The following is a 3,230-nucleotide window of genomic DNA, read 5'->3' as shown; positions in this document are numbered from 1 at the left end:
ATATAAATTAATGTAATAGAATGTTTGTGTTTCTACTTCAACTAGTGCTGGCTCCTTGATGCAGTCCAATAGATAGAATTGTTCAGGATTGTTAGAAATAGCTTTTAGCAAATTAACAGACGACTTCAAGTGAGGTTCGAGGACTGGGGTCCATGCTCGTCCCACGGAGAGAAGTGTTTTTTTAAAACTCATATCCAACCTCCCACTCTGTTTCCGCCACTGCTTTTGTTGAACCTTGATGCTTGGAAAGTATACCTGGATACCTGCTAAAATGTCAGCAATAATACTGATTTCATATTCTAATATTGTTATTAATATTATCGTCATTTTTTGACAATTGTATAACGCAAGCGTTTGCTTTATATATTTTTTTTCAGATTATGATGAGTGTGCTGACAATGCGATGCTTTGGGGATCAGGTGCCACATGTGTAAATTTACCAGGGACGTACGAATGTGTTTGTAACCCAGGCTACATATAGAACCAGGAGAGCTGCCAAGGTTGGTTACGCCTATTAGATTACCATTTGTCAAGCATAATCAAAACTAGATCAAGCACCATTATTGTATTATGCAATATAAAATGACATACCATTTTTGTTTTCAGACATCGACGAATGTCTGCTTGGCATCAGTGAATGTACTCAAGTATGTAGTAATTCTGTTCCACTCTATACTTGCTCTTGTCAAGACAGTTTTCAACTTGAATCAGATGGCGTGACGTGTACCGGTATGTAAATAATTTAATAATATTGATAAATATATTATTATTGTTAATACTATTTTATCTAAGGGAATCCTCTAACAAGCAACCTGCTCTTTAATAAATAAATACTTTAAATGCAATAAATTAACTAATAGATTAACTAAGAGTTTACGATATAAAAAATTAGTAGATTAAAAGATTAGGTGTGAAAATAATGTTGGCGAAGTTTAGATTCAAATTCGTGAACATTTTCAAAAACAAAGATTGATTGATTGATTGTTTGATTGATTGTTGAATGATATATAGAGATATTTGAATGAAAATTTACATTATTGTATTTTATAATATTCAGAAATATCACCGTGCGACGTTAACTGTGAAAACGGAACTTGTTACAAAGGAAATGAAGTAGAGGAATGTTTGTGTAATTTGGGTTTTGAATTAACAGACAATTCAACCTGTAAAGGTAAGCAGGAAATGCCGGTAGTATAAAACAGGTTTTCATTTTATGGATATTGGGACAAAAAACATAATTAGGGCTTTTTATTGATATAATAATGTAAATATTGTAATTTTGTAACATTGAAAGTGCTATTAAATACTAAGGAGAGCTATGTGACAGTAACAGTAATAATGAAAAAAGGCTGTACTGATGATTAACCGAAGAGACTTAGTTTCGAATTTAGCTGGTTACAATATGTATTTCTCAACAACTTTAATCTTGACGTTTAAAATTAAATAAATTAAGAAATTATATAATCTGTTATGGGTACACAAAGATATTTGTAACATTTATACTTTGCTTTCATGACGCCACCCATTACACAAATTTAATGTACCTCTTTGGTGATCATAATTAGTATTTTTTTTCCGCGTATGTTTATAATTTAAGTTTTTTTTCTGTTTGAGGTTGTATGATTAATAAATATAAAAAAAATAAATGAAACGCGTTTGTCATTCTAAGATATGGATGAATGTGCTGGAAACAACACCTGTGAAATGTTTTGTTCAAATTTGATTGGTGGATATGAATGCAGTTGTTCAGAAGGATATGAGCTTGACTCTGATTTCAGAACATGCAGAGGTATGTCATAGGTCATTTATGCACAACAACCTCAGTTTCATTCTGTATTTACCTGTCAACCAACCAACCAACCAATTTATCAAACATCTTTATTTTAATTTGTTCTGAGAGAACATATAAATTCGTTTTACTTTATTGACAATACATAGGCCAATGGGCAAATCAATATGAAACAATAAAACAATATTGGATCTCCACAGATCTAACTAACGTATATAGTCGAAACATAGTGTTTAGCTTTACCAAGCATCATTCCTGATGATGATTAAATAAAGTCAAAAGATTAAGTAATATGGCCTCGCTTTCTTTATTCGGAGTCACTTTTGTTTTATTTTAAATATTATTAATTGGCTTAATTTATAATATTTATATAATTATTTGGTTTGGAGTTTACTTCTATTAGGACTACGTAATGTTTATCAATTATCTAATAGGAAAGCCGAAGTGGGTAATACCAGCGGCACTATAGCCAGACTGGCCGAGCAACCGAACGGTATTCAATGAGTCGACTTGTGTTTGAATCTCAACGTTTGTCTCAACTTTACATTCGCAAAATATGTATTCTACAAACACTTTTATATTATTACTATTATTATTATTATTATTATTATTATTATTATTATTATTATTATTATTATTATTATTATTATTATTATTATTATTATTATTATTATTATTTCAGATATTGATGAATGCTTGGCTATAAATAATTGTTCAAGCAATGCAATTTGTGGAAACACAGAAGGAGGATACAACTGCACGTGTTCAAGTGGATACATTGGTACTGGGTATGAATGTTATGGTAAGGTATCGACGTATTATAATTTAAATTTAAAGAAAAAAACTTACGCCAGCTTGTCAGTTGCCATACGCAGACGTTAGAGGCAATTAAAAGCAAATTACACCGTATCAAGTTTTCAAATGTATTCATTGCACATGACGTGTTACATATTTGAAGTTCATTTGCACAGCAGACGTACTTAGTCCATAATAATGAAATCTATTGCTGGTAAAATTATATTTAAAAAAAGGAACACTTAGGCCTATTTAGCTGATTAATGACCACATTTAGGTCGAACTGAACATGTTTATACTTGCCTTAAAATCTCAAAGGGCACCGGGATGGTTCAGATTTTAGCAAAATCTATGAATACCGTATAGAGAGCAATAAACAATTTCCAGATATGGAGAAAACATAGAATAAAAATATCACAAAATATCAAATTACTTTACAATTAAATCACACACAATGGAATCAAAAAGACAATAAATTGCATAACAATTAAAGAAAGTAATGATAGTGTCAACAGTCTCTAATGATGGAAGTGTTTGACCACGACGGGCCATCGGCAGATGCAGTAATCCCATAACAATTGTCAAAATGATTTTATCAACTGCTCGAGGTTACGGTAATAACTTTTCAAAACCATGATCGCAGCAG

The 3,230-nt window shown here is 31.2% G+C and overlaps 1 protein-coding gene across 1 annotated transcript in view; it reads left to right on the top strand.

Moving 5' to 3' along the window:
* Positions 1 to 2,988, top strand: part of LOC117113202 (fibrillin-1-like) — a 9,796-nt gene extending 6,808 nt beyond the window's left edge. Inside the window, exons 4-9 of the mRNA XM_033256490.1 lie at positions 378 to 461; positions 607 to 729; positions 1,058 to 1,171; positions 1,670 to 1,789; positions 2,472 to 2,591; positions 2,903 to 2,988. Of these exons, the coding sequence (XP_033112381.1) occupies positions 378 to 461; positions 607 to 729; positions 1,058 to 1,171; positions 1,670 to 1,789; positions 2,472 to 2,591; positions 2,903 to 2,988 (647 nt within the window). The remainder of the gene's footprint in view (positions 1 to 377; positions 462 to 606; positions 730 to 1,057; positions 1,172 to 1,669; positions 1,790 to 2,471; positions 2,592 to 2,902) is intronic.
* Positions 2,989 to 3,230: the final 242 nt, after the last annotated feature.

Source organism: Anneissia japonica, unplaced genomic scaffold (assembly GCF_011630105.1).
Source record: "Anneissia japonica isolate Jap-2015-1 unplaced genomic scaffold, ASM1163010v1 scaffold93_len1081246_cov171, whole genome shotgun sequence".
In the NCBI taxonomy this organism is placed as follows: Eukaryota; Metazoa; Echinodermata; class Crinoidea; order Comatulida; family Comatulidae; genus Anneissia; species Anneissia japonica.
Note: the sequence above shows the minus strand (reverse complement) of the source record. Positions and strands in the feature narration are given on the sequence as shown.